This window comes from Athene cunicularia (assembly GCF_003259725.1).
Source record: "Athene cunicularia isolate RWA chromosome 2 unlocalized genomic scaffold, athCun1 chr2_part1, whole genome shotgun sequence".
In the NCBI taxonomy this organism is placed as follows: Eukaryota; Metazoa; Chordata; class Aves; order Strigiformes; family Strigidae; genus Athene; species Athene cunicularia.
Window position 1 is genome coordinate 46,268,333 of NW_020799095.1, and position 27,993 is coordinate 46,296,325.

A 27,993-nucleotide genomic window follows, 5' to 3' on the forward strand; every position below is an offset into this window, starting at 1 on the left:
ATGATTAAAAGTCTAATAGAATTAAGTTGTATCTGACTAAAACACAAACTACTCCTTGTATTACTGTCTCCAGAGGTTTAGGAACAGGATTCTTTATTGACCCAGATGTATAATTTTTATAGTCATTAGAATAATTCACCAAACTACACAGCAGTGGTCAGCAAAATAGCAACTACATAGCTGTAATTAGTACCTGGGGGACAAAAAACCTAATTAACCATAGAAAGTTGCTAATGATGAAGCCTGAGATGAATGATGAGCTAGTGATGGGTCCTGAGATCATGTACTATCTTGTGAAAAGTTGTTTGTCGAAAAGTGATGGTATCATTCCCTTTGCTACCCAGTTAAACCTCTGTCTGCTCTAAGAAGTCATTCGGTCCCTTTCTGTACTCTGAGGACAAATAGATAATCTACACAGTGGAAATGCTGGTGTCTCCATTTTGTAAATCTTGGTATTCTGAATTAAAGAAGATAAAGATCCCAACACTCCAATTAAATCGTGTGTAACTTTCAGTATGAAAACTTCATCTCTGTGAAGCGTAGTAAGTTGAGCTCAGCTGTGCGTGAGATACTGAAAGTTGGCTATGCCGTGAGTGTTATTTAATTTGATATGACTGACAGCATTTCATTATGAAGTTTCTTGAACCTTTTGTGTCAAAACCTAAATTAATTTGTTCTGTAGGTAAGACTGAGTAGATCTGTGTAGACGCTAATTTAGGTAAGGTGCTAGGCTTGTGGTAGGAGTGGATTAGATGCTGCCAGCTGTTGAGTGTTTAATTAAGCAAAATACACAAGCGGACATTTTAGTAGAAAATGATGAGTTAAACTATGCATCTAAAATTCTAACAGAACAGAGAATTGCAACTCCTCAGTAGTTGTTGTTCTTGACCCTGTCAAACTGTTTACTGATCGCTTGTGCATACGATTTCAAGTATTGAGAAATTTTTCCTGTTGAGATAAACTGCACTGTGCTGCCAGTGGCTGTCATCATGGAGATGCCACGTTAGAGGGCAGCTGCAGAATCGAGCTTGCACAATGCCTTGCTTGTGGAGCTGTTGTTTGACTTGCTCACTGGCCAGTTGCATCATTTCTATCTCCTGGGTTTGGGTGGAAGTTGGCTGCAGACAAGAATTTCATCTGGGTTTTCCCTCTGCCTGTTGCAAGGAGAATCAGGATATGGGACGGGAAGGGCAGGCAGGTGGTGGTGCACCGGAGAGAAGGCATGGCCTCTTCAGGGAGGCCAGCTGTTCACGAGCCCACCCATGCTCAGTTATTCATCTTCTTGGTAAACTTCCTAGTGTTGTAAAGCTTGAATTTTAAGGCTAGATTGATTAAATACCACAGCTCTTGTCCAAGAAGTAAAAGGATGAGTAAAAATTCAATTTGGCAATTGTTTAGCCTTGACAATTGCAGTGGCATTTGAAACTGATGTGCTGTGACTGCACTAGTCAGAGTGTTTGTGGGATGTTCCGCTTTATGTAGCGAGTGGTCTATTGTATGAACAGAAATATGACAGCTTTATTTTTTGAAATGGCTTTCTGTCTGAAAACCTGTTCCTTTTCTGTTTTGACAATGGGAAAACTTTACTACTCCCACATCACATCTTAAATAACAAATTGTGTATGCAAATACACTTTGGGTGGTTCTGGACAATGTGAGTTAAACTTTTGGCCACCTGGGACTTGTGTTCTAAACGGTTGTAAAACCTATTCCTCCCAGTCTTTACCTTCTGTCCTTTTCTTCCAGGGAGAGGGAGAGTCAGTAAACTTAGAACTTGCTTACAGCTGCTCTGCCATAGAGTATCTGGTGTGTTAAGCTACCAGAGCAAGTGCATCCAGAGGAGCCATCCTGTTGCCCTTGCTCCAGTGTTGCCCTTATTTGAATGTTTTGGGGTTTTTTCCTAGTCATTTTAAGCTCTGATTTTGAACAGAGTCAAAAGGTTAAATCCTAATCTCCTCCAGTAAGATTTTGCATCTTAAAATCACAGATTTCCATCAGTTAAGTGAACTGCTTCAAGCAGACTTTGTCTTGCTTCTGTTTATGATTCTTCTCCTTTTGGTCTCAACAGATACTTATTCTCCTAAAACTTGAGGACAGTGGATACACTAAAACTACCAGTGTGGACGATGCTGCAAGGAAAAGCTTATTAAACTAAAAAACATTTGGCATTTGTTCCAAATGAAGGCCTCTTAGAGCTGAGCCTTTTTTTGAGGTACGCACCCTTGAGTAATCAATTAATCAAGTCTTTGCTGCTGGTGTCAGACTCTCTTGTCCTTTTAGGCTGAAGTGTGCTAGCAGCCTATGCACATCTAGACTGCAGTATCTCCCCACATCGTCCTTCCTGCAGCGCTCTGAGATGGGAGTTAGCATATCAGTAAGGGCAGTTGTGTGAAGTTCCTTGGCCTCTGCCTCACAGAAGTTTTGTTGATGTTGTAATTCTCTATGAAAATGTTGCCTGATCATTCTGGGGAAAGAGGAGATAGCAGCTAAATTGTCAACTTAATTTTCCACTCTGTCCAGGAACATAGGTCAAAGGCCTGGAATAAAACCTGTGGGACAAAGTTCAAGCTAAGCTGCTGTTTACATGGTCCTACGTGCTTCTTGGGCATGGGCAGAGTCAGGGCAGTGGGGTGTTAATGACTTAGGTTTAAAATTTCTTGTGTCCCTTCTGGAAGCCTTGGTTTAGTGAGATACTGTTGCATGCACTTAAACTGAGAGGGTAGGTGGCTGTACCCAAGACTGGAGAGCTTCCCTGTGGCTCATTTAGGAAAGCAGGCATCCTCTTGTGATCACAAACACATCATTACTGGGAGGCTTGTTACAAAGCTTGGAGGAATTCAGAAGGAGAGTGTTGGAACACTGGCTTTGTCTGGTTTTGTTTCCTTCTCTTTCACTGTTAGGAGGAAAGCAGTAATTAATACAGCTGGATGTTAAATGCGGCATTTGCTGTTGGCTCCAACTTCTTTCTAGTATTCAGTTTCCAGACTTAGCATAGACAGACAGTAGCAGTCAAGTCTTTTGGTTAGTTTAGGATCGTTCTTAAGAGGAAAAATGTTCAGTGATGATTTGTGCTTCACTTAGGTCCTCTAATCTTGAGGATATAACAGCCTAATGTAGGAATAGTTAACTTTGTCACTACCAACACATCAAGCACTCCGTTTTAAAACAAAGAATCTGGAGGCATGAACTCTGGGTAGCCAACTTCATAAGCTTATAGCTAAAGATGAAATAGCTTGAAAGTTCATTTACTCTAAGTGGTGTCCAAAATACACAGTTTCAGAAAGTTGCTGGGATGCATAGTCTTAAGTGTCCTTATTAGGATGATTTCAGATGTGCACGGTTGCTTCCCTCTGCCCCTTGCTGGAGCAACAGTTTAAAGTGCAGTGTTGTCTCTAAACTCATGCACAGTGAGGTATGACATCTTTAGTTGTGCTGTTGGATGTGTCAGAAAATGGTATCCAAGAACCTGAGTTGAGGAAAACCAACTTTTAAAATCTTGTGTGCTGGTTGGTCTTTTGGGGATTTGTCTTGAGTTTTTTAGCATTGTATCTTGTATAAACTCATGATACATAGGAGACAGCAAAGGAATAAGCATGGCAGAGATGAGTAGTGATGTTAAAATAAACCAAGCAGTGAGTTGATGAAGGCTATGGCTGTTGGAAAATCCACAAATAACATTGCTTGTGTAACATTTTCTTCCCAGAGAAGTAAATCTGGGAAGTGTTGCAGTTAATGGAAGGAATTGACTGCATGTGTAATTACATATAATAAGCCAAATTTCCTTGCATCACTTTCATGCTTATACTTTGACTTGCAGGTTTTAGAATGTCTTTTACAAAAATGACTTGCTAAGTATGCTGATAATAATAAAAAGTCAAATGTGAACAGGTCAAAAGCCTTGTATGATGAAGCAAGAAGGGGGGTGGGGGGTTGTTGAAGTGGAAAACTGTTTTTTAATATCCCCTGAAGAAATGCGTAGAAAATAACTTTTTCTACAGCAAAGTATAAACATAGCATTGTCTGAGCACTACAGGTGGGCAATCTTTATCCAAAGTAATTAATTCTTGAAAACAGTTTTACTATATCGTTCAACCACAACATTAGTTACTTATGATGTCATTGAAAAGCTTCCACTGAGTGAGTGGTCTCGAGTCTAAATTCTAACTTGAGGTTGTATTTTGTTTGTGCCTCTTGCCAAGAGAAGAGTAAGGAGCATGAAAATATGCTGATGTCCAAAAGCAGCTAATGCACTTGGCAATCTTTATAAGACTGTATTTGCCCAGTAAGCGTAATGTAATAAAATCTAGTAGATTCCCAAGTGTAGAAGATGTGCTGTAATGGAAATTGTGTTAAAGCTTTCGTAGTGCTTTGAAAAGTCTTCAGTTGCAGAGCTTGAAAGGTGATTTTTATGGTCAATGTATGCGATTTGCTTTTACTGTCTTATAAAGTCTTTCAAGACTGAAAAAAGTGAAAATTTAATCTGCTACTAAGTACAACATTGTGTTACTCTTTTTGGGGAAGGGGGGGTATGATCAGATCGGCATAACTGAAATTGGGGTTGTTAAGTTGTCTGCAAAAGTAGCAGTTAAATTGCTTTCAAAAAAACCCACAACCCAATAATGTCCCCTCAATCACTATGCTTAAAATAAAGCATCCACCGGACTGTTGTAGTATGGCATTAAGAGGATTAATAGGAGAGTAATATTGATCTCAAGAATTTTGAGATCATCCTTTTGTCATGGGAAATATGTCCAGTCTCTTACTCAAACCAAATTTGGCTAATTCTATCCAAGCTCCTAGTTTTGTGTGCAGTGACTAAAAATTATTTCTAGTTTTCCTTGCTTCTCAACAGAATAACATTCCAAGTATAGCAGTTTGTTAAATTTAGTTTTATGAGGATTGGACACTGCTACTTTTAGATTTGTTTTAAACTGGAGGAGGCACTTAAATTATGCTATGTTAAAACAAAAGCAGAACGCTGGCTGAGTAGCTTTTGCACTTTTTTTTTATATGTTCAGGAGACCCAGTTACTAGGAATAGGCACTTGATTTAAAAATCAGTTGGTTGTCTTGTATAGATGGTTTAAATGAACCATACAAAGCTCATACTGGCTCATAAAAATATTAGTGTATCTACTAGTAAGTGTAAAGTGAGAACAGCCTGAAGCTTTGTTTCAATACAGATTAAATATTTCCTTGCTTTACAGGAAAATCTTCACTGACGATTCAGTTTGTGGAAGGACAGTTTGTTGATTCGTATGATCCAACCATAGAGAACAGTAAGTAAATAACTGACAAGCTCCTATTCTCTACCTAACTAACTTTTACCAGAAGCCACTGTGCTTATATATTACTTATGTGGCATTTATGTATTGACATTAAAGCTCATTAATTAACTGTTATATTACTCTTTTAAACCAACACTTCCCAAGTTTACGGTATTGCAGCATGGAAATCACTGTGTGCATATTTCTCCAAACAGCTAAACTGTCTTTTAATGCTAAATGAAGGAAAACCTAATCCATCTGACTAAAATGCATCTCTTTGTATTACATGTATGGTGTTGGACATCTGCTTCCCCTAATATAGTCAGGGCACTTCAAATTAAGTATGTCATACCTGTGTGAAAATGTGCCACTACATGCAAGTATTCCAAACTCTTAGATGTCTCATTTGATCAGTATACCCAGGTGAACGCAAAGCCAGCAATACCAGTCAGTAGTAAATTACTACTTTAGAAGGTGGATGTGCCGTGGCCATGATGGTGTGATAATCTGTTAAATTACTCATTTCCAGCTGCTTGATAACAGGTCTGGTACACAATCAGCTTGCTTCTAATACTGGGTAACTGACTCTCAAGTGTCTTTTTTTCTCTTATCAGTTGTTTTAATATTAGTGAATAGCTGGCATAGTAGGTGAGTAAAAGTACTAATACTAAAAATGCTGCCAAGAGCAGCAGTAAGTCACTTCAGAGGCAAGTTAACCTTGTATTTGTTACAATTCAACCACCTCTTTCTGAGCTAGCGGTGATCATAAAATACTTGAGCCTCTGTGGTGTTAGGCTGAGTAACTTGATCATATTGGCTCATTTTAATCATGTGGCAAATAAAATTTTGATTTCATGATTGTAACCTTGGAGTTCTTGTGTTTTACTGACTTCTGAAATGCAGTGATAGCACACACTTTTACTGTTTTGAACTTGCGCAGTAGGATGTTAAGCCTCTCTGATACTCAGGAAGTCTGAAGTAATCAGAACTAGGTTTCTTTTGGATATAGATGGTAATAATTGCAAATCAGTAGCTATCAGGATATTTTACTCAGGATTATTTTATTGCTTAGAACTAAAACTTAAATGCTACTTTTTGAGAAGCTCTAAATTTGCTTTAGTGAGTCAGGGTGGATAATTTGCCCCTTGACCTGAATGATCTGTTAGTCCTTATACAGATGTCATTAATATTAACACTTCCAATCATTCCTTTTTATTTTGTTAGATTTATAAATAAAGTTTGTCTTAAAGACGATAACAAAATACAAGGGATTAAATTTTTGTTCTTTAAATCTTAATATCAGTTGGGACAGGTTATTTTTCACTGTCTGTGCTACATAAAGGCAAATTATTTAGTGATCCTTTAGTTATATGTAGGTATGTGGGAATGAATAAACCTTGAGAGACATGGGATTACAGTCTCTCCAGAATACTGAGTCTGTATCTTCTTTTAGGATTTTGACACCTTGATATGAGATTGGCTTGTTTCATCCTTTATAAACTCTTGTTGTCCACAGAAACTGACATCTGTAACTGCTGTTAGTAACTCTGTAGTTGTATGTCTCTCACTGGTAGCATTTCTTAACTATGTGAAAATACACTCTGGATGAATTCTGCTCTTATTTGTCTCCTGTAGTCTACACTGTTTGCTTGATCTGAATTATGAACACTGAACATGTCACGGCCATCAAAACTGTGTTGGTCAGTGGCATCTTGAAAAGGCTTAACTTTTCACTTGATTTCTTACTTGTTTGGAAAACAAACAGCATTATTCATTTGGTGAAAGTCTTGTGATCTGCAGCATGGCTGCAGGAGTTTGCTTTCTGAAAGGTAGAGAATTGAAGGGCCCTTCTTGCATCAGAGTGTATTGCTGGGAAGTAAGGATTGAAAGCATAAAAGATGTGCCCTGAGGTTCAAAACAGTAGGAAGTTTGTCCCATCTTTAAGGCTGGGAAGGCCTGATAGAGAGAATGTTTTAAAAATGCTTCTGTGAACAACAGAAGAGATAACACATTCTAATTTAACGCTAAAATTTAAAATACATTGAAGGCATCTTTTTTTAAGACAGACATGTGAAACTAGTTTTGATGGGTTTAGTATAAAAACATTCTTTTGACTGAAGTTCTTAATATTTTAAAAATGTTTTTTTCTAAATCTAAATCCTTGATCAATCCAGCCTTTTGACATTCCCAAATGTATGTTTCTGATTCTGTGCAGTGTAATGAGACACAAAGTATGCGATCACCTCTTACTGTTTTCCTAGCCTGTAATTTCAAATCTGGTTGACAGTGCTTGGCAGAAAGGGTTGAGAAGTCCAGGTTCCTATACTAGGGACAGTGTTGGAGAATGTTACATTTTTCCAGTGATTTATAGCAGATTATAAAACCTTTTCAGTTTTGTCTAGTGATTGGGTCTCCTTTAGTGTCACAAAACTTGGAAATTAAAAAAATACAGCCTAAAGAGTTGTCTGGTCTATGTGATTCCTGTTTTGCCTCCAGAAAACTGTTAGTGATAGTTTACCTACAGCTTTCTACCAACACTGATGAAAGGGTAGAAAGATGGACTACTGCTGGTAGCTTAATTTTTATAATCTTTGTCTTCAAATAATAAAACTTGCACCCAAAAAATTAGTCTAAAGCTAAATTGTATAGAAGGCAACTTATAGTTAAGCTTTTACAGAAACAAGTTGCATAGCATATAGCCTTGAACAGTAGGAATAAGACCTAATATTCTAGTTTGCTTTTTTCATTGTGAAAATCTCTACCACCTTCAGAGTTGGTAAAGGGGAAGATAAGCTGCATCAGATTTCACTTAGTGTTGTTAGTCAGCACTCCTTTATTGCTGCGTTTTCCTTTGCTTATATTACATTAGAACCAGAAAAGTTAGTTTATTTAAGTTAAGGAGTGTTTTGAATTCAGTTGCTACTGAACTTGTGTATCAGGAAGAGTAACTTAGTGTTTTGTGGCAGCAGCAGAGATGAGAGTTAATTATGTAGCAAAATAGATTTTCCCTTTCTGAATGTACTAACAGGAGTGACACCATGATGGGGGGCTATTCTTGAGACAGACAGGTTGAGAAACTAGTGGAACAATTATTTGCAGGAGTGTTGGAAAGAGAAGGAAGATCCTTGCAGAGTAGGAGTATGTGGAGGGATCTGTGTGGACATTGAGCTCAGATGAACTAAGACCAGAACAATTTAAAACTCAAAAATTTTGTTGGAATAAAAACTAGAATCTTAATTTGGAACTCAAAGCAAATAGGTCAGAAGGAATAGGTAATGAAGATGTGCATGTAACTTCACCCACACCCAATCTTTGCAGGGGTGTCTTTGGTTATTATTAATTCAGTGATTTTGTGTTGCAGGAAATCTGACTTGACTGCTTGAGTCTCAAAAATGTTTTCTCCAGCTTCTCTGAGGTTTGCCTGGCTCCTTTCAGCTTTTCTTTGCAGTTTTGGAGAAGCTTCTAGCGCTGTGCTACAGCTCTGTGGTCTTTCTTTCTTCCCTAAACAGGCTCAGTAGCTCCCTAAGGAAAGGAACAGTCTTCCCCCAAGGGCTTCCTGCCTCCATCCCTTGTTTCTTAATACAGTTGTGAGTAGAAGCATATTAGAAAGGGAGAGGGGGCTGGAGGAACCCTAGTAGTCATGAAGAGGATACCTGTAGGTTTAGATGCATCTGCTAGAAGCATTTTTAAGGCTAAACTTTGTTCATGCATGTCATGGTAACTGCACTGGAAGGGTGAAGTATGCTTCTTCCCAGGAGTTGCTGCTGAGCAGTCTTCTCGAGGGGTGGAAATGAGGCTTCTGAGGAAAATAGCTCTGTTGCATTACACATCTCAGTGTTGCAAAAAACGATCTGACAGATTAGTGACAGGTATTGACTTTGGAAGGAAGACAAGTAGAAAGGGATGCAGAAGGTAGTAACCAAGGAACCCTTATGAGGTGGATGTATTTAGCTACCAGCCAGCAGCTCTGTGGGAGTAAAGTTAACCACACTCGTACCTTTACTCAGTAGCACTGTTAATCTAAAAGCCTGTATTTCTGTGCCTGGTACTGATTTTTTTTTTTTTTTAAATCATAATGGCTTGTTTTCACAGACGCTGTTGTTTGAGTTGCATATGCAAATCATTTCATTCATGTTAGTCCAATTAAAATATACTTGCTCTTAGGGTAACGATGATCAGAAGCTGATGGAGTTGCTGCATAAGTTACACTTCTGCTGAGCTGTAGCAGCATTCAGGGCTGTGCTTGCATGTAATTTTACCAGAACTTTCTCTGATGGCAAAGTGAGTTTAGTTTCTTTGCAGTGCAGCTGTAAACTGCCGTACCCTCAACTGTACACATGTATCTGTGCTGTTCACTGCAGAACCAAATTCTCTGAGTTTCAGCAAGGCATCAGAACAAGGAACAATTGTAGGTGAAAGTGGGGATTGCAGCTTTCTTCATATAGCTACACTCAAGTTTTGCGTGGCTGGGTGTAAGCATGTCCTGTTCTGAGAGCTGTGTGCTTCATGGAGCTAAAACAGGCTTTACCCATGCTTCAGCAGATGAGCAGTGTTTCACACATGCTCACGTTATGACTAGGACTGCAGAGATTGTTCAGGTCTGCTTAAATCTGTCCTTGGCATACTGGGAAGAGCCATACTGTGCAGTAATCATATCATTGGTTGTTTGTCTTGCTCATAGGCACAGCAGAAGACAGTGTGTCCCAGGATGAGAAGTGATGGAATTGGAAGTGAAGACTTCCTCAGGATCACTGATCACATTAAACACAGTTGCAAGTTTTTCCCAAGGTGGAATTCTTACCAGGAATATTTTTTTTAAAAGCTTCAGAAAAGAAATGGGAGTCATTAATTACGACTGCATCAAAGCAGATTTCTTGCAGTGGGCTGTTCCTAGTGCTACAAGCCTCTGCACTAAACTAACAGTTCTCCTCACCCAGTCTGTGGTGACTCCTCCACTGTTTCCCTTCCACTGGCTCTGTCACACTCTGCTTCCAGTACCAGTGATGATGATGTCTTAGCTGGGTCTATTCTAGGCTGCTAGAGTAGTCTGAAAAAGCTACCATCTGTCTCTGTCCCTTTTTAAATATTAACTTTTTGAGGCTCTTGAAGCTACTTTGATTGCAGAGTGCTTTGATGTGTATGTGAAGTGTCAAGAGACTAGAGTGTTACTTTTAATATACCTGTTAATGCAGTATGTCTTCAGATGAGTCTGTTTTCTCTCTGACTTGAAGCAGTGATATTGTGTATAGCAACGTTGCATGTTAACATCTGTTCAAACAGTTGCTTCTGTCCCACCATACTATTCATCCAAGGTAAAGACCTGTTCTTGCTTCGTAAGTAAAATTTTGTGCAGCTTTTGACAACAGTGTCCAGACAGTGACTTGAGAACAAGCTCGCATGCACATGTGCTAAGGCAGCCTAGAGCATAGACAGGGTAAGGTGGAGGCTTGCTCTTTAAAGCCCCATTTCAAATTGTATGTGTCAGCTGTAATGGAAACTATAGGTACGCTTTGCACTAACTCTGTGTTAGTTTGACTTTGCTTGTTTGAATTGCTCCTTTTTTGAAAAATAAAAAAAAGCGCTTTGGTTTATTAGGTGGGTTGAAACCTCCAGTTTCAGATATTTCAGCCCACTTATTCAAGATAATACTCACATTGTGGAGACTTGACATGGCAATGAGCACTGGCAGGGAGGAGGAAAGTTGGCAAACTTAAGCTTCTAGGAGACCCTGTACAAAACCCAGAAGGTGTGGGCAGGAGGCTGCACAGTGAGATCAAGAACATTCAGCTTTGCAGCTTCAGGAAGCTGTTGGATAACTTAGAATATGATGAACAGGTCACTGCAGTGTTAGCTATTTCCCTGCTCATCACTGCGATGAAAGATGAAGCTTCTTAGGTCTGTTAGTATTTGGGAAAACAGCCTTAACCAGAGGACAACACAGACTTTACTCAGTATATCAGTACTGTCCAGTAATTGGGTGTTGAGTGCAACGCTAAGGCCAAAGTGAAGCTCTGAAGCCAAGTTTGTGCTCTGGTACATGTAGTGCTCAGTAGTACATGATTCCTACAAGAGCTGTGACACTGTTTGCTTTTGCAGTTGCATAATACAAATACTGAGTAAGATTCCTCAACTCACAGTGTGTTGGCATTTCATGAATCCAAGGAAGAGAAGCAGTTCTCATCGCTTTTAGGGACTGAATGTGCTTCCTGACTGAGGACTAGATAGGCTGGTAGCTACAGCAAGTATGAAAGCAACATGATGAACTTCTAGCTAAATTCTCATTATTTAGGTTTAGTATATTCATGTTAGGCTCTGTGTGTTTTGGCCCCCAAAGTTGTTTTGGTTTTTTTTTAATCCAGATCATTTACCTCATGATATTTACATTTAGGAAACTGATCTTGCTAAACCACTTGGAAACTGGGGAAAATATCCTATAATAAATTCAAACTAAGCTTTGATGCTAGTTTTATTTAAGTGTCTTGTGTTACCACAAATTATGGTTGCCTAGAAGTCTCTTAGAAATGCATGTAAAAACCCTTTTTGCTCTTTCCTTTTAAGTAAGTAAAGGAGAAGTTGCTGCTTCCAACGTGAGAATCCTATGAAATTTGAAAATTTAAAGTAAATTTCTGAGTTCTATTATCTGCAATATGCTAGTTGAAAATACAGCCACCTCATCTAACCTTTTACTGCTACTTTAAAGCCTAAATTTCTTATTCTTAGTGCCCTGGCTGATGATGGCATAGATTAGTGACTTTGATCCCTTCCTTTTGTATAATACTGATGTGTTTGTGTTTCTTGTTGATTCTAGCTTTTACAAAACTGATCACAGTAAATGGCCAAGAATATCATCTTCAGCTGGTTGACACTGCTGGCCAGGTAAGTTTTCTATGTTTTTTTGAAACTTTATTCAGAGCTAAGACAACAGGTATTCCTATTCCTGTAGAGCTAAGCTGATAGCAACCATGTGTTCAAAGGTGAAGGTTAACTTAAATGATTCTGCCTTGTCGTTTAGTCACTAAAGATCACTGGTTTTGTAGTGTTTATTTAAAGGCTTTGGTTTGTTTTGTTTGGTGGGTTTTTTTCCTGTCTATTGAACATATGCCTAAAAGAGTGAAGAAAACTGCCTTAACTCTAATGCATCAAAAATTCAAAAGTAGCTTACTTAATATTTATGGACTGAACTAGCAGTCTTGCTTTAGATGAAAAATATCACTTCAGTAAATCATGAAGAAGTTTTTCATGACTTTTTCCTATTTGTGTGCTCTAACTGCACCATTGTGACTTGTATGCATTAAATAGTTATGGAGAGTAGGCAGAAATGCATACAGGTAGTACTTACTGGGCTACCAGTAAACTACTGCAGCATGTTTACATTTTTATGTGATGGTTCATGTGTACTTCTGAGCCTTCGCGTAATGACAGTAATGGGAGTGCAGGAGGAGAGACTGAACACGTGTCCCATAGCGTGGTTGGTGGCTTCATGAAGTACACTGTTCATTATATAGTACTTGTCTGAACTTGCGCTGCATGTTCCACACACAGGAGTGCTCCATCTTTTGAAAGACTCTGTACTGGGAAAAAACAGAACAGGGACTGTTAAACCACTGTATTTTTATCCTAAGCTTTTTACTGCTTACTTGTTCTTATCTTCTGTGATATTACACCTTTAGGTTTTTTTCGAACTATGAGTAGCGTTAAACAATGTTAGTGTTGTAAAATATACTGCCAGTACTTAAGACTTTAAAGTTACAGGACACTTGCTCATAGCTGGGAGACTATTCAGTAGGGTTGTAACCTTCTAGGTATGTTTGATCACATTCTTTGAAGAGAGCTACATGACTTACAAATAACCATGCTGTATTTATATGGTGTCAGCTTGTGGTGCTCATCAGCAACACTCTATCCACTTATAATGAGTTGGAGGTGTCAGAAGTGTTTAGAAACACAATACTGGCCACATGTTCTGGGGCAAGATTGTTTGATGGGGAATATTCTGCAGAGGAGAATGAGATTGAGAGATGGGCAGGCTGAGAAATGTGAGCGCAGAGCAAGCTCCATAGGTCTCACTTTGTCCCAGTATAAGTGTGTTTGCCTTATTTCTCCAATTGTAGCATAGTGATAAAAGTAAAATTTCTCTTTGAGGATGAAATGGCCTTCTGGGAAGGCAGTGTAATTTCACTGGTAACATACTTCTATTGCTGACTCTTTTTTTTCAGGGTTGATTTAATGTTAAGTATTGCAAAATCAAAATAACTTTTTTCCCAGCCTCTGGTTATTTTCAGATTTGATTCTTCCTGTGAATGACTTGAAGTTTGATTCTGGATAATGAGGTTAGAGGGAAAAGGTGATCTTAGGTTATGGAAGGTGTGGTTTGGACAGATTTCTTTCTCAAGTTTGTCTTGCTTAATGATCCGTAGGGAGTCCTGGTGTATACAGTATAGCAAGGATTATATTGTAGATTTGTTACATGCTTGAAAATTTCACTATTACTTGAAAAGTTATGGATACATGGTTTTATCACTTGGCAGAGTTCTTAATTTGATCCACAAGTTCCAGGAAGTATAGCAGCTTTTCTTCCTTCTCCTAACCAGCTAAAAATTAAGTAATGAATGAATGGATAACAGTTGAGGTTATTTCACTTATCTTTCTTTGTACTCCTCTTGTGTCCTGTGCCTCTTTACCTTTCATGGTTATTTATTCAGATTTGCATAGTTCAGTTAAACAGGAGTCTTGGGACAGGTTCACAGAAGGGGAGCACAAAAGGAAAACTTACCTCACACCAAATTCCAGCTGGGGCAATCCTGGGAAATTCAGGGTAAAGTCAAATAACTACAGAGTTGCACTTTCACCTGTTTTACATGCCGACTAGCTCAGATCCCTTCTGTATTGACTTTGGGATTACATGGCCAACTGAAGTGGCAGTTTGGCATTTCAGTGGAGATGGGGGAGGGCTGCCCTCCGTGTGTAGCAATAAAGGCAAATAAGGGCATCTTTTGTCAAATGTTTTCAGACTTTTTTGGCTGAATCTGTATAGTTGATTTAGAAAGGGTTTTTCCTCATTTGCCAGTTAAGGGAGTTTGATTCCTTTTGTCTGTCTAGATTTAAGCTGCATGATTGCACTGCTCCATCTGTTCAGTCATGACAATATACAGAGAGGTTAATCTTAAGCTAAAATTAACATTTTAAGAAGCGTGAGCTTAAAAATTTGAGAACTTGTACATTAACTAGTATGGCTTTTGTCAAAATGTAAATGTTTCCTTGGAATATCTGTTAGAACAATTTAGATTTTGAAGATGAGATTCATAGTATTTGTGTTGTGATTCATAATATTTGTGTTGCATTACCTGCAATATGTCAGTCTGTTTCTTTTACCTGTTTGGTCAGTTCCTTTTCTACAGGGGTAATAAACTCACTGATTAAGTTTCTGGTGGTTGGTTTGTTTGTTTTTTAATTATTTGTTGTATAATGTAAACTTTTAGTTCTCATAAAGCAACTAATAACTATATTTCTTGCATCTGGAGTTGATAAGCGTGTGTTAGTAAGCCACAGTTACTCACTTCCTAAAAGATCCCTTAGGTAGTTTAGATGTGATCAGTGTCACTTGAAATTATGAACTGCTGGATACTGTCGTCTGCTGTTGAAACTGGGAATTTGAAATGTATCACCGTCAAGATAAGAGGTGTAATTGCGAATTAGTGGTAGGACAGAATGGATGTTTTGTCCTAATACAAGCTGATAATTAAGCAGGATAAGAGGATTGGGAATAGCTTTAGCTGATCCATAGTCTTACAGGGAATAAACCAAAAAAGCTGTAGATTAAATTTTAGCGTATAGAGACTGCCTCAGCTTTCTCTTAATTTGGTAAAGATTTCACATCTGACATGATGGTGAAAAAACTTAATTCTGAAAGTACTAGCTATATGAAACAGCCCTGTACCTCATGTCTTATAAATGTGACCAACTTATCTGATGGGGATCTGTTAGTATCAAGTTCTAAACTGTGGCACTAAGTAATTTTAAATGCAATATTCCTTCTACAGGATGAATACTCCATATTTCCTCAGACATACTCCATAGACATCAATGGCTACATTCTTGTTTATTCAGTCACATCAATAAAAAGGTAATAAAATCTGTTGTGTTCTTCTGGTTCAGATATTAACCAGATATATTCTGGGTTCAGCTCCTGCTTCTGCTGTATTTTCTTTACACGTATTTAGTTCATTTAATCTCTCCCTTAAAAGTATAATGAAAATTTAAATTAATGTTTTTTTCAGAAATTCCCCCTCAGATCCAAATGTCACAGACACTTTGCAGACTAATATGCAGGGTACCATGTAAGAAATGAAACAGTGCTGAACTACATTGTTGTGAGGTGTAAGTACAAGTACATAGAATGATTTCAGGAATAAGTGGAGTTCATTGCTCTAGCATCTGATACAAAGGAAGACTTACATGTACAGTGCCTTTTAGGTTCATATTTGTGTCAAGTACACAGTTAGTTGCTAGATCAGTCCCCTCAGCCTTGTAGCTCATTAAAATTTCTTTGGCTTCTTGTCTTGGATTGTTCTGTTTAACCATCAAAAATTTTCATGTAAGTAGCAAGTAAATAAGCATGTAAGTATGACTTCTGGCCTGTAGACTCACTCTTGACGTGCAGCAGCCAATAATCTTATTTCAAAATTTAGTCATAATGTCTGTTTTGTCCTTGCTCTTAGCTGTCCATTTTGACATGAGAACAAAGTGTTGTAGCTGGAGTCATTTACTTGCAAGATGCATCTCAGCCTTCATAAGGCTTTGTCATCTTCTGTTATTTTGTCCCTTTCTCTGATCATCTTGCTTTGTTTAAGTACTGGTCATTCTTGAGTACGTTTTAATTTTCTAGTACTGTACAGCATCTTTATGACAGCCAAAATAATCTTGTTTTCTTAAGTTTTTGAGTAAAATGGTTGAGACCTTAGACCTTTCACTCTCAGCAAGTAGAAGAGAAATTGATGTTTCCCTTTTACTTGCAAGGAAACTGATCAGCTTTATACCAGTGCTGAAGCATTCCATGTGTTTTCCTCTGAATCAGACAAAACTGGTCATCTCAAATACTCTTCAGTAGACCAGCTTGCCTCATGGCACTTCTGAGCTTCTCAAAGGAAGGAATACAGTCTGGTTACAAACTTCTGTTGCTTGCGAGGTCTTTAATGTTGAACAGATTTTCACAGTCCTTCATCCTCAGTTTTCATCATTAGTTCTGAAGTAGTGAAGGGCAAGCATGTGTGATCTGGAGGAAATGCAGCAGACATTATTCATGTGTGTCTAGAGATACTAAACTACCTAACTTTTTTTTAAAATCAGAGCTTCAGTGTTGGTGCTGACCAACTTGTATAAGATAGGAGTTAGTATTCTCACTCAGCCTTAAGCAGACAATCTTTCACTCCTAGAGGGATCAGAAAAATATTCATTGATAAGTGGTACTGTGAGGACAAAAATATCTTTGGCTAAAATCAGTATAGATCACTTGGAGACTTCTGCAGCTTCTGCTGTTTCCTGATTGGCAGCTAAAGGACATGTTCTTTTTCAGCTACTCCCGTTGTTGCTTCATGATGTCTTGAACTTAGAAACACAGATGAAGAAATGAAAATCTGTTCTTTGTGGTAGTATTCAATCAGTTAAAATAGAAACCAAATCATAGTGAAAATGCTAATAAGATACATTAAGACTGTAGGTAGATAGTCTTTTCATCAGTATTGTAGTCTCAACTTACTCCAAGGTTTTTTTGTTTCTTCCTTTAAATTTCAAAGTATCAATGCTCCTGTCTTGTTCAATTCCTTATGTTTTCCATCAAGACTGTTTAGGCAATAGGAAAGGTCTTCCACAATACTCTGGTAACTTAGATGACTTGCCTGGACAATCAAATCACTGTCACCATCTGTCTTGACTTCTGTCAAAGCATGTATATTGATCTGAGTATTCATCCAGCAGTGTTGAGAGCTTTGACAGCAAACTTAATAGAAATGCCCTTTAAAAATTATCATCTTTCCTGCTAACCTCCAGTGGGAAGTTTAAATGGGACTTGAGTAAAAGCTAATGCCCTACATTTTTTGTGTTCCCAGGCTCTCAGCAGCAAGGTTACTGGAAGGCTTTTGTTCTAGTTCAGCTTAATTAAATTCCGATTTTGTCTCTTGGTAGGTTCCATGATTTTGTGTTAACATGTTTATCTGACATCTAGTATTTTTTTTTGTTGTATTTCACACATTGAACAGTTTGCTGTAGCCTTATTTGCTTGACAGAACAGGAAAAGACCTTACGGTCTCCAGATCTCTTGCTGTTTCACGACTTGATGTAATGATACTCTCTGATTTGGCCAATATCTGCCTTAAAGTGTGTCTCTGCTCCTTCTAGCCTTACTAGCTTGAAAAGCTTTCTAGAACATAAATTGATCTTGCCAAGCCGATTTCATTCCTGGTAGTTTTTAGCAACTTGTTTCTGTGTTGGAATTGTGTTTGAGTAAATAGCATTTCTCTTGATTTCCACCTTGATCTGTTAAGGAAGAACAGGTTTCTATTTGTAGTATTGTTAATAAAAACATAGCTTGTGAACTATCCTAGGCAAGCAGATAGGTACACAGAATTAGGAAATGAAGAGCCTAGGTTGAACAAGAACACTTTGCAGCATTGTGCACTGGAATGTCAGGTGAGGAATTACCAGGGTGCTTTGCCATGGTGTGGTGTTTTTCTGGCCGTGCTGGAAACAACACACCTAATAGTGGAAAGAAAACTGTGATCGTGCTGTGTTAGTGATTCAGTTATCCTTTGGCTAGTATGCTAGGTCTTTCCTGTTGCTTCAGACTGAGAAACAGTTTTGTGTTCTGTAGCAGAGGTTGTTTTTTGTAGTAGTTTTATTCATTCAGCTTGTAGGGTCGCCTAGTTCTCTGTATAGCAGTGCCTTTCAACTTTGTCACAGCCAGCCTCCGTTTTAACTCATTTTTTTAAATAATGATAAGAATGAAAGTCCAAGGCAAGTTCTCAAGACCAGAATTTCACTAATACCTTTTCTGCCTAAGTTCTTTATAACCCTAAAGTCCTTTCACCTAGTCCTCATTTTTATGTAATCTCTAGTATCACACTTGAGTTACTAACAGTAAATTGTGGCAAAGTCACACTTTTGTTTGCAAATAATTCATTTTCTTGATAGAATATGTTAAAACTATTAGCTGAACGTGGAGAAGTGTTGTGTTCTACTCAGTCTTGACAGTTACTACTGAATTCAGACAGATTGGCAGAAAATCCTTCTTAATATGGTAGCATTTACTTCTGTTCCAGAAGTAAAAATTTATAATGATAGCTTGAATAGCAGTGTTTTTAGACACCAGTTCTTTGATAGGTCTGAGTTGGAAGGATGTTTGAGTGCTGCTCTATTTTTAAGAGTTTCAATTCTAATTGAAATGCAGTGCAAGTCAAGATACTGCCTGTAGCTAACAATCTCGGAAGTTGGAAAAGTTTTGGTCCCTTTTTTATGGTCTAGTAGTGTGTCTCGTCTGTGAGCCTGTGCCCCTCTCAAAACAAATCTGAATTGTGCACTTCATGTACCAGCATTTTTTCCATAATGTAATTAGAAGAGCACAACGTCTGCTCTTCAGCCCTGTTTATAAGTTGTTCTCAAAAGTACTAAATATCAAATGCAGTGGATTTTGTTAGTGAGGTTTCTGGCTTCTTGGTATTTCACAGTACTGCTTCTATCTTCTGTCATCCAAACTTCATGTACATGGTAGGTGAACAGACAACAAGTATTTGAATAACCACTCTTTTGATGCCATCTTGCAGATCAGTTTACTCACTTCCTATAGAAAATTTAAGACTTTTTCTAGCTTTCGCATAAATAAAACGAAAGAATTCTGTATGAACTAAGTGTTCTTAAATAATGTATTCTTTCAAGATGAAGTGTGCTTAACTAAATAGTTTTCTTTGAAATCGCTTTAATTTGACATGCTCATCCAGGGCTGCTGGACTCTAGCTGTTAAATTTCTTACTGCAGATGAGAGGTGGGAGGGACATTTAGTGATTCCCTTAGATGCATCGGTCCTGGGTGTTACTTATTTCTGCAAATATCATAATTGGGAAAGCTGTAATGGTAGGCATAGGCTAGTTGTCGCTGCTTCTGGGACCATTTTTTCTGTTATACACAAATCGATAAGACTTGTGGCATCTTTGTAGTTCTGCCACTATACATAGAGTAAGTTTTAAACGCAGCAACTTACATATGCATTTAATTGCTTGTGTTATTGGGTATTAAGGATAAACATTGGAGTGCATGTGTGACTTCATCCCTTTATTTTGCAGTTTTGAAGTGATAAAAGTTATCCATGGCAAGTTATTGGATATGGTGGGAAAAGTCCAGTAAGTAGTGACACTTTCATCTCATTTCATTGCAGGCATGTTACTAGTACTTTGTTCAGTATACTGTAACTGTTCTGAAGTTCTGAACTTTCTTTCACAGAATACCTATTATGCTGGTTGGAAATAAAAAAGACCTGCATATGGAACGGTATGTGAACTCCAGTATGTGTGAAATGCAAGACAGCAGCCGGCATTCCTGTGGCTGCAATGCACTACTTTTGTTCTTGGCTTTCTATAACTAAAATCAAATTGTAGGTTAAAATAAGGTTCTGGCAAAGAAATTGTGTCCAGAATGTGAACTAGGAGCTGTGAACTTTTGTTGTAATGTTAACTTTTGCTATAAGGTTCCAGGACAGTCATTTCAGGTTTTTTTCAAAACAAGTAACAGAAATGTTTTTTTCACAACTGTAAAATACCAGATGATATTACAGATCATGAAAACAAAGCAATATTTGGGGTCAGCTGCTCTTCTGGGTCACATAGCAGTTTTACCTGGCCCAGTAGTGTATTTGACAGCAGCCAAAAGCAAATGCTTCGGATCAGACTTCACAGAACATTCCTTTTACATGCATTTATGTGCTTCAGTACTCTGAGGTCTTTCCTGATGTATCAAATTCCAATTCTTTTGCAAGTTATAAAGAAACATACTTTTTTTTTTCTTTGGTCAGGGTGATCAGCTATGAAGAAGGGAAAGCTTTAGCAGAATCCTGGAATGCAGCTTTCTTGGAATCTTCTGCTAAAGAAAATCAGGTAATGGAATTCACTTTATTTGAATAGCAATGTAATGGAATTACTCATAGTTTCACTTAATAAAGGAAGCTAAAATATTTTGCATGTACTCTACAGATATTTTGCATAGATGGTTGGAAACAAAATGGCTGTCTGCATTCAGGTTGAGGTATACAAGTTTTTCGGTGCAACTGTAATTGGAAAAAGGAAGTGAAGAACTGAAAGTTAAGCTTCACTGAACATAGCAGAACACTTAGTGACAAAGTAAAACTTGAATCCACGTGGTTGGTGGAACAGGGTCTGTGATCTGCTGCAGTTACCTTAAATAGAAGCTCATTGGTAGTTGCAGAGGAGTGAGTTGGTATAAGGGGATGAACCTCAATGTTTAAAAGTGCTAGGCAAGGCTCAGTCTCTCTTAACGTGGGGAATAATCATTTTGTGGGTCCATGGGGTAGGGGGAAAACAAACAGAAAAATGTTAGAATACAGCAGAGGCAGTCAGATGCTACTGTGATACAGCTGTAGTGAAGTTGCGTAGTCTGATGCAACATAGCCCGCACACATTTTACACACATTGGTTTCTTGTCACAGAAAGGAAACGTTTAATTACATGTTAAAGAACAACTTACTCTTGATTGCTCTAACTTTCCTTAAAAAGGTCTCCTGAATATGTTCTGGTATTTGAATTTGTTCTGTAACTGTTAATATTTTGTCGTTGGTTTGACACCTTACATATCTAAGCTGCAAGAGCCTCCTAGTTTGGGCTTGAAGTAATGGATAACTGCTGCGGATCAGAGGGGATGCATCTTCCCACCCCTTTCTATTTTTTTTTTCCTTATAGGTCTCAACAGCATCAAAGCTTTTTTGCTTTTTGAAAATACAGACATATGATAAAGTCAAAAGGACATTGTCAGGCTAGTTTTAAACAAATGAATCCTTATGCAGAAGAAATGCTTACATTGTCTCACATTTAACCTAGTATATTACATCCTTCGCCTCCTTGATAACATCAGCAGTCAAAAGGGCAATCTTATAGGACAGGACCTGTTTACACAGCCTTTCTTTTCCTCTCCCCTGTCTCAGAAAGCAAAACAAATAGCTTTTGTGCAGTGTCTGTTGTCAACAATTCCATGAGTTGCTTGAGTAAAGTTGGTTTTTCCCTGGAATGAAAACTTGGAATTTTTTTTTTCCCTCCAGATATGGAACACTTTGGAGCTAGTTTATCAATGTTTCTGGCTAACAGTTGCATTAGCCTTGTCAAAATTGGGCATGATGAAAGCATGAAATTTCTCAGCATCTTCTTTGTACTGTTGGAGAGCTTCAAATGCATACCCAGGGAAATGTAAATTGACAGTGTAAAGAATAAACCAGTTAAAAGCATCTGATTCCCCCCTCCCCTTTATTTTAAGTGACTCAGTACTTCTGGATTAGGCAAAGCTATTTTCTGTACTGTTTTTCTTTTAGATTATGTTTGCAATGTGTAACAACATAGCAATTCATATCTAGTAAAATATCTTACTGATAACTTCTCTGAAGTTTGTATTGTTCTCGATTCAAGACAAAAAAGTTGGGTATATTTATGTAAAGAAGCTACAAGCTTTATATGATGTTTGGCATGTTTTGCATATTAAATTGCTGCACTAACAAAGTCCCATTGAGTGCGCATGTATTTGTGTCTGTTCCTTAGTCTCAGACTGTCTGTACTGAGTTATGCTGCCAACTGAAATTTATATAGCAAACTTCATAGTTTTCAAGGAAATCAGAATAGCAATTTTATGTCAGATATTCAAAATTCTGTACAGATACCACCAAAAAAAAAAACCAAACCAAAAACCACCACAAGTTATGTTCGTTCCTGCTGTCAAAGGTGTTCTTACCAGGTCTTCTTTTCAGCAGGATCCTTCAGAACAGCAATTGTGGGTCACTATAAATCCAGAGGGACGGAATTTAGACATGAGTTGTCAATTGCTTGAACACAATTCCTCCTTCATGCCTCTTACATAATACCCTTGGTAAATTTGTCTGGCTTTAGAAGTTTGGAAGATCATATGGCACTTCTGAGGTGGGTGCCCTCAGCATGTGACCATCTTTCAGGCTCCTTCAGTGCTCCCTTTGGAGGCTTGGGATGTACGGAAGAAAGTGTGAAGCAGCCCAAAACTGGGGCAGCTGCCTTAGTCTTCTTGCAAACAGTTCACAGAACCATCTAGGTTGGAAAAGACCTTGAAGATCATCTAGTCCAACCATTAACCTAACACTGACAGTTCCCAACTACACCATATCACTCAGCGCTGTGTCAACCCGAAGGAATTGCGGAGGAATTGCATCTCTGAAGAGATGGAAGATTGATCTTTGAGAGCAAAGTGTGGAGTCTAGAGCTGTGATGGCTAGGGGGAACAGGAGATCCCAGGCATTGTAGCATCCCTTTCTGTGAGTTAGACCAGGAGCATGTCTGAACTTGTGGGGTTTTTTTTCTTCCAATTCTAATTTTCAGGATCAAGCCAGTTGATACATAGACTTCTATCAAGACAGGTTAACTTCTCTTACTCTGAAACTGTCTCTGGTTTGTGGATAAAAGGGTTTATTTTGAACTTACTAACAGGGCTTGTTTCATTTTCCTGGTACCAAATGTTCACCTTACATAAGACAACATTACTGGAAAAAGTAGTCTGTCAGCACTTTTTTGCTTGGAGGTTGGTCCAGATCATCTCCTGTGCTGACTTGGTTCAGCAAATGTAACTTGCCTACTGAGATTTAAGTCTAAACTCCTTCCAAAACTGTTTCAGATACTGTTTGCTTTAGAGAAAGCTAATTTCATGCTTAAAGGGATGAGCTGGACTGGCTTGGGAATTTAGAGCTTAAGAACTTCAGCAGAGAGCTCAGACAAACCTTCCTGACTGGGGGAAGTTTGTTAGTCCTTTCTAAAACCTAGCCATCTGTATTTGGTGGGTGTGGAGTAAAAGTGTGACAATTTCTAGTATGCTGGTCTGAAACTGGTTTGGTACGTGATGTTCTTTGCAGCAGCGAGGAGAGTAGGTCTCCTTGCTACAGGAGTTAGGCTGAATTTGATCAGCTATGTGGTCTATCCTTTGTAACATCTTTTTCTGCAAGGAATTGCTGAAAACAGAGAAAATATTGCCTGTAAGATTCTGATAGTAAAGGGCTCCTTTCCCCCTCCAAGGCGGTGCGAGAGCATTGACTCTTCTCCCTTCCTGCTTTGGCCAAAAGTCCTTTTTGGAGCATCTGTGAGAGTCCTAAGAGCATAGCCTTACTATATCGGGCAACTATAATAGTTGTATAGATTAACTTCAGCAAACTAGACCTATTCTGCCAGGAGTTATCAAAAGATACCACATATTCAGAAATGGCATGACTTTGAATAGATGGAAGGCGAGAGGCAAAGATCAAAGCTGTGGTGATGATAAATGGTAGCAGTTGGTAAGAGTTCTCAAGGTCAAATATATTTGAGGCTGTGTATCAGCTTCCCCAGACAAGGGTGACCTGGTAGGACTTTTGGAGGAGCCTGCATATCAGCAACACATCAGTCATCTAGGGAAATCCTTGGGCTTTGAGAAGGCAATTCTGAGACTTAATGGAAAAGATCTCTTCTAGATTACTGCTGGGCTATTACTGTCGTATCTTCTCACACTGCTTAATTACTACCAGGTAGGTTGAACTGCTTTGGCTAATTTCAGAAGCTTCAATCCTTTCTTGTGGAATTCCTTACCGCTTCACCTAAGCCATAGTATATTGCTTTATTTTAATCCCAAAGCAGACAAATTGCATTCATCCAGTTACGCAAAATTCATTAGATAAACTTGTTTTAGAAGGTGCAAGGAAGTAGCAAAAAATATACTTCTCATCAAAATGGAGCTCTCTTAAAAAGCAATTGCTTGGGCATCGCTTCTATTTCAAGAGCAACTTCATCTTCAAGCTCAGAAGATTCAGCATGCAGTAAATGCTTCAGAGTGGTTTGGGATCTTAGTTCCCCCTCCAGGGGGCTAATGTATTTACCTAAGAGTGTGTTTGGATTGGCAAAGGGTGAGGGGGAAAAGCCTCTCTTCCTTTACCTGACTATTGTTCAAGTTCCTTTGCCCAGTTCTGTGCCAAGATAAACTAGTAGTATGAGCGGTTGAGAGTTTCCTTTTTGAAATAAACTAACAGTTGCATAGGTGAAAACTACAGCATACCAAAGGATGATTCTGGTGGCTGTGGGCTGGATTTGGGTGTTTGCACCTTCCTACGTTGGCTCCCTCGTGCGGAGAGAATTGCGCTTCCCGAGCTGTCCGTCCTGCTCGCACCAGGGGGCACACTGACTCGTAGAAAGGTTTGGGTTGGAAGGGACCTTAAAGATCACCTAGTTCCAACCCACCTTCCACTAGACCAGGTTGCTCTTGGTTTAGGCCCTGCCGGGACCGGAGACCACGTTGCTGTTGCCCCTCCCCCACCCTCAGCTGGTCAGGCTGGAAGTGAGGCACAAACCCGGATTAAAATAACAAGAAATTTAATGCACCAGTATGATAAAACAATCTGAACAACAACAGTGGCAATGATAACAACAGTAAACAGCAATAACAGTGAACAAGACAAATGATATACAGAGAAATACCGCAAATGGTCAGGGAACAAAGCCGACGTGTGCTTCCCGCCACCAAAAGCCACCAAGGAAAGAAAAAAAAAAAAAAAAGTTCCCGCCTGGACCTGACATCAGCATGGTATGAATAACCCGGCTGGAGATCCCTTCCCCCTCTCCCTCTGCTGGAGAAACTTAACCCTATCCTAGCTGAACCAGGACACCCGTCCAACCTGGCCTTGAACATTTCCAGGGAGGGGGCAGACACAGCTTCTCTGGGTCAACCTGTTCCAGTGTCTCAGCACCCTCACGGTGAAGAATTTCTTCCTTCTATCTAATCTAAATCTACCCTCTTTCCGTTCAAAGCCATTACTTTTTGTCCTATCAGTACATGCCCTTGTAAAAAAATCCCTCTCCAGATTTCTTGTAGGCCCTCCCTTAGGTATTGGAAGGCTCTGCAAAAGCAGTTGAGCCTCTGGTGTCTCTTGCACGGTGCTGAGCTCTCTAGGCAGCATGTGTTTCCCAGGTTGACATCTATTTTGTTTCCTCAGGGAAGAAAGGTAGAAGAAAGCCAGATGGCTTTCTGTAGGCTAGGTGTGACCCACATTCCGTAATTGGACCATATGGAGACAGATGCATGTAAAGTCTGGCTGCGTTCTTTATTCCTTGTCACAAAACACAGCTTCCTGAGTTGTTTAAAAGCTCATTCTAAAATTCCTCAGCATATTTGGGCTGAATTACAAATTCCTAAGTGTTAACTGTAGGACAGTGATTAAACCTTCTCAGTGAATACATATTTTCTGTGAAATGAATTAACAAGCCCTGTGAACTCCTACATCTTAGTGTTTCAAACAGCTTGTCTTTGAGAGAGAATGTACAGCTTCTTGGTTGACAGAACAAGCTGTGGAGGCTTTTTAATGGGTGCTTTGAAGCAGAGATATAAGGAACTTGTGTATTAAAATGAAACCATTGAAAATTTCAACTCTAGGGAAAGTTTGGTGCAGTATATTTGTAAATCAGTGTATCAGCAAGTTTTGATTAAGAGAATATTCATTAGTGGGACCAGTTTGATAGCAACTGTATCCTGACTCTGGTTCTCCTAGAGTCTGATTGGCCCAGGAAATGGGTTGTATCATTACTGGACTAATGAGCCACTTCTGTCAGATTCTGTTAGGATTGCAGGGAGACTCCATTATACAGAGGAATACTCCAGCTGAAGTAGTATTTTAAATAGTTCCGGAGATAGTACTGTGAACAAACGGTATAAATATGGGAAACTTTAAAACTAGGTCTAATCTTGTTAAGATTGCTTTAAGATTGTTGTGGGGCTGCTTCAGTCAATGGGGTTAATTTGGAAGTGATCCAATTAAGAATTATACCTTGTGGAGGTGAAAAAACATCTGTCAGGTCAGAACAGTGTCACAAATCACAGGGTGCTCTCCAGCCTGCTGATTAAAACCAACAAACTCCCTTTTTATCTCCTTTCATAATGTGACTGTTTTTACATAATGAATATACTTCCCTTCTTAAGGAGTGTATGCTTGGAATTCATGAAACAGATGGCTAGAGGTTAGATAAACTTAAAATGGCGTGTCTAAGATGATCAGGAGACCATTTCCAAGTTGAAGATTCACATGCTGAAGTACTGATCATACAGTAAATCTGTAGCTCAGAAATAACTGTAGAGAAGAAAAGCACTTTAGAGTTGTCCTTGACTGTAGTACAGATTTATTCTTCTTAAATTACTCTTAGGCAATCTCGGATGCTGCATGTTGTAGTTGAAGTTTCTGCAAATTCTGATGGAGGCTAGTGTATGGTTTTGAAACCCTTAAAACTGAGTGAATCCTGAAAACACCAGATTAACAGTATAAGGTACTTACTACAAGTAGCATTCATGATGATGTCCCAGACACCTTACTCTCCCCTTCTTTCAGTATCCTTAAAACCAAACAAAACCCCACTGAAAACCTGGCTATGCTTCATTGAACTCTGCCGTAAAATCTCCTGAATCACACAAGTGACATCCTTTCTTAGCGTCTCTGCTTCAGTTAAACTTACTTCCATGGAAAACTGTCTTTCCATCCCAAGATTTCTAACTTGTACTCAGCATGCATGTGTCTGGGGAAGTAGTGCCCTTACGAGCCCCTGCACTCCATCTTGTCTCCTGGGGCTTCAGCAGGGAGAGCCTTTTTCACGAGACTGCTTTGGTCTCGGTGTGGAGGGAGGAGACTTGGCATAGACCAAGCAGAGTTGAGAGCAGAACAAATGACTCCTGCTGTGAGAGTCCTTGCTGCCTTCCCTCTGAAGGAGTGAAGGGCTCCGTCGTGCCTGTGCGGCTCGTGGTTTTGCAGAGGGACTCTGTATGACCTGTAGGTTCCATACAGTAAGCTAGGATGTTTGTGTGAGCCTGACCATATTAGCAATGGCTATCCTATAGTTCAAGCTGTATAAAATATAAAGCCTCTTTCTCTCAGGAGGACTTTAACAAAGAATATTGCCTAATATAATATTAGACAATGGTTAGTTTGGGCCGTGTTTTCCCCTCAAGTTCTTGCACCATGTCTAATACTGGTCATAACTATCGGTAAGAAGAGAAAATCAAGAATATTAAAGTAACCCTCATACTGTGCTGTGTAAAGTCAGTGTTTAGAGCTGAAAAATCTGCTGCCTTCTGTAATTACTTAGAATCTAAAGATTATGTGGAGGAAATGAGTTGGTTTATTCTCTGGAGCAGCACAGCATCAAAATAATCAATGCTGTCAGTCACTCAGTACAAGTTTATTATTTAAAATAAAGCTGAATTACAGTTATTAGCTCTGTTGTGGGTATGGCTTAGTTTTTATACTTGCCCTCCCTGCAGTGAACAAAGAAAATAGTTGAGGATTGCTCTGGAAAAGGGGTTTACACTTTTCTTCAAAAAGGTTGTTTTCAAAACTGAAATGACAATATTTTCCCCCATGGAGTTTGCCGTAAGTGTTGGATGTGCATTTATCTGCTGGTGTAGCCAGCAAAACTGCTAACTTTTTTTCCTCCTCCCCCCCC

At 38.9% G+C, this 27,993-nt stretch overlaps 1 protein-coding gene across 1 annotated transcript in view; it reads left to right on the plus strand.

Annotated features, from left to right (window-relative positions):
* Positions 1–236: 236 nt before the first annotated feature.
* Positions 237–27,993, plus strand: part of RHEB (Ras homolog, mTORC1 binding) — a 28,388-nt gene continuing 631 nt past the window's right edge. The window contains exons 1-7 of the mRNA XM_026843523.1: positions 237–321; positions 5,207–5,278; positions 12,075–12,142; positions 15,307–15,389; positions 19,597–19,653; positions 19,754–19,801; positions 20,322–20,403. Coding sequence (XP_026699324.1) covers positions 237–321; positions 5,207–5,278; positions 12,075–12,142; positions 15,307–15,389; positions 19,597–19,653; positions 19,754–19,801; positions 20,322–20,403 — 495 coding nt within the window. The remainder of the gene's footprint in view (positions 322–5,206; positions 5,279–12,074; positions 12,143–15,306; positions 15,390–19,596; positions 19,654–19,753; positions 19,802–20,321; positions 20,404–27,993) is intronic.